We start from the raw sequence: 3,085 nt of genomic DNA, 5'->3' as shown, positions 1-3,085 counted from the left end.
TCCTCTTTTGGAAGGCCAAACAAAGTATTTTCGCTTTCGCAACGAAACACACAGCGTCTTCACAACATGGCAGCGACGATGGCAGCAACAATAAAGTTACACCTTCTTTCTTTGCGTGAACATTTGGACGGCGTTATGCAAATCTTCCCACATCGTGATGTAGACATGTGGGCGCGTGTTTAAACGAGGCGTTTTAGGAGGGCGTTGACCAGTCTTAACATTTATAAAGAATATCTCTTTTGGTTTGAGACTTTAGTCTTTGCAACTCTAGGGATCTTATATATTCACGAACAGCTTGTAACACTCCAAAGAGAAAGGAAAACTTCAAATCGCATCATATGACCCCTTTAATGCTGTATTATTTGTTTAATCTTTTCTACCCCTAGAATGGTGGCTTTATGTTGGTATTTCAGCTCATTTCTCCTCCTTGACATGGTGACCATGACACTGAGCACCGAAACGGGCCACAGTTCAGCCATGGAATTCTTCAGCGACAATGTCATTATCACGCCCAGGCCAGAGGCTTCCATACATCAACACAGTCATCACAGGAAGTACAGAGATCGCAAGGAGAGGATGACAGCAGGTCAGCTCAGAGAAAGGCCCCGCATTACTGTGTTCCACACCCAAAATGAAGGGCCAGACCTGGAGGGCCTCAGTCCCGTCCGCTTAGAGATGGAGCCAGGAGATAAAAGACAGGTAATCACTCCAAAAAAGAGGACCTCCATGGGGTTTGATTCTTTAATTCCAGAGCAAATGAATATCTCTCCTGGTGCTGAGACTCCTGAGAAGGCAATGAGATGTCCCACTGGTCGCAATGTGTTTGGAGGGCACATCGTTAGGACTCATGATGAAGGTAAAAGAGACTCTCAAACTTTCCAAAGTAAAACTCCTTTATAAATGTCCTGCCATTTCTTAATTATCTGCTTGGCATTTTCTTCGCATAGTGTCTTTGGCATCAGGGAAGAAACGGAGGCTTTCTTTTGATCAAAGGCTCAATAAAAACTCCTTTGGGAGTCCCACAGAGCCAGTGTTTCCTGCAGCCACTGTTGGCTCCTTCATATCGCCAGTAACTGCAGCAGTTGGTGGGGAGCCCTCCACAAAGCCAAACCCCTCCTGTAAACAACAGGTAACCATCATCTAGCTGTTCAGTCTTTTCAGTCACACTGATTAAAAAATATCTCAGCTTCTCATCTATCAGTGTCTAGAAACAAGCTTAGTAAAATTGAATCCCAATGAACCACATTATGAGGGATAATAGGTTCATGCCATCAATTAAATCCACACATGAATCAATTTCTTGTTTTTTTTGGCTCAAAAAGGTATAAAACAGACCAGGATTAACAAATGATTTACATTCATATGAAAAAGTGTAATTTCAACACCTCATATAGTGGCATGAATATTAAATATGTTGTTTTGTACCTCAGGTCGGAAGTTATTCAGGTGGAGATGTGATGCCCACTTTCAACATGGCATTCTTCGACTGGACCGATTATGAAGATATGAGGCCTGCACACAAAAAGCAATTTTCTAAGAAGCGAGGTAGGTCAATGTTTCATATACAAATACAGATATTTTGTTCTGCTTTTATGTTTGTGAGTTTTAATGTTGGGAGATTCAGTTTTTAAGTATGCTTGCTTTGAAATGGTGACCTGAGATAATCTGTGCATGTTTTGCAATATATGCTACATCGTTTGTCAGAATAATGTGTATTGCTTTACATTTGGGACCACAGGAATGAGCCATTTAGGACTATTAGGCACATTTCCCCCCCATACCTCATCAGTCTCTGCATGGAAAACGCCAAATGTCAAATTCCCTAATGTGTAAAAATGAAATGTAGTAAATGTTATTAAGATGTTTTAATTCTGGTGTCTGCTGTTTAAGGTGTTGGTAAAATACAAATATACTCATAATGCCATTGCTCTGTTTCTATCCAGGTTCTGACAAACAGGCCACAAAAAGCCCCAGCACTGAGCTTGTGACACTTACATCAGATAAGAGCTGCAAACATCACCTAGATTGTCTGCCAGGTGACTTTTCCCACATGCATTTCTCTTTGTAATTTGAGTAATTATAATGTAATATTCTACCACTCAGAAGATTTTTTAATAATAATTTTATTCAGCAATAACTAATGAAATTGATCAAAAGTGACAGTAAAGATACAAAAGATTACAAAAGATTTTTATTCCAAATAAATGCTGTTCCTTTTAACTTGCTATTAATCAGATAATGTTTCTTGAGCACCAATTCATCATATTGGAATGATTTCTAGAGGATCATATGACACTGAAGACTGGAATAATGGCTGCTGAAAATTCAGTTATTTTAAATTGTAATAATATTCCACAATATTTCTGTTTTTACTGTATTTTTGATCAAATAAATTCAGCCTTGGTGAGCATAAGAGACTTCTTTCAAAAACATTACAAATCTTACCGACCCCAGTAGTATAATTCAAAGTCATTTGATTAAGTGAAATAAATGATGACACCATTTTTACCTCTTTTTCATGAACTTTCTCAGGGTCTTGCTGCAATCTCAGAAAACATGTATGTGAGCTTCACAACCGCGGCTTCAACAACAAGTGCTATGATAGCTGCATGTGTGAGGAAGGTGAGCAAGTGTTTTTGGACTGACTGTTACTCATGCTAACAAAGTAGAAACCGTATTTAAAATGTTCCTTCCCTGTTTTTACAGGGCTTCGGTGCTATGCTAAATTACACAGGCATTACCGCATCACACGCAAAAAGGGACAATGTGTTGATCCTGAGGGTATAAGCTTAAACCGTGGCATGTTCATTATTGTTTAAACGAGGCAGGATAATTTGTCATATTTTCCATTCCAAATTCATGTGATTATATTTTCCACTGTGTTGGAACATTTTATATTCATTCTTATCCATGTTTATGTGTATCCTATGATTGCTTTCTTAGATATAATTGTTTCTGAAATTTGTAAAACAGCAATATGCATAAGACTGATTATGATATTTGCAGGAGAACATATACCTGCAAGGCCAGCTGATTCAAATGAATGAAAAAGCTACAGTGTTATGATATGTGTGGTATTAAGATT

General features: G+C 38.4%; 1 protein-coding gene across 1 annotated transcript in view; it reads left to right on the top strand.

Annotated features, from left to right (window-relative positions):
• Window positions 1-2,819, top strand: part of LOC107712672 (draxin-like) — a 5,317-nt gene extending 2,498 nt beyond the window's left edge. Inside the window, exons 2-7 of the mRNA XM_016517979.1 lie at window positions 387-856; window positions 948-1,129; window positions 1,431-1,545; window positions 1,944-2,036; window positions 2,533-2,622; window positions 2,707-2,819. Of these exons, the coding sequence (XP_016373465.1) occupies window positions 388-856; window positions 948-1,129; window positions 1,431-1,545; window positions 1,944-2,036; window positions 2,533-2,622; window positions 2,707-2,819 (1,062 nt within the window). The 5' untranslated portion in view covers window position 387. The remainder of the gene's footprint in view (window positions 1-386; window positions 857-947; window positions 1,130-1,430; window positions 1,546-1,943; window positions 2,037-2,532; window positions 2,623-2,706) is intronic.
• Window positions 2,820-3,085: the final 266 nt, after the last annotated feature.

This window comes from Sinocyclocheilus rhinocerous, unplaced genomic scaffold, assembly GCF_001515625.1.
Source record: "Sinocyclocheilus rhinocerous isolate Xijiao unplaced genomic scaffold, SAMN03320098_v1.1 scaffold418, whole genome shotgun sequence".
In the NCBI taxonomy this organism is placed as follows: domain Eukaryota; kingdom Metazoa; phylum Chordata; class Actinopteri; order Cypriniformes; family Cyprinidae; genus Sinocyclocheilus; species Sinocyclocheilus rhinocerous.
Note: the sequence above shows the minus strand (reverse complement) of the source record. Positions and strands in the feature narration are given on the sequence as shown.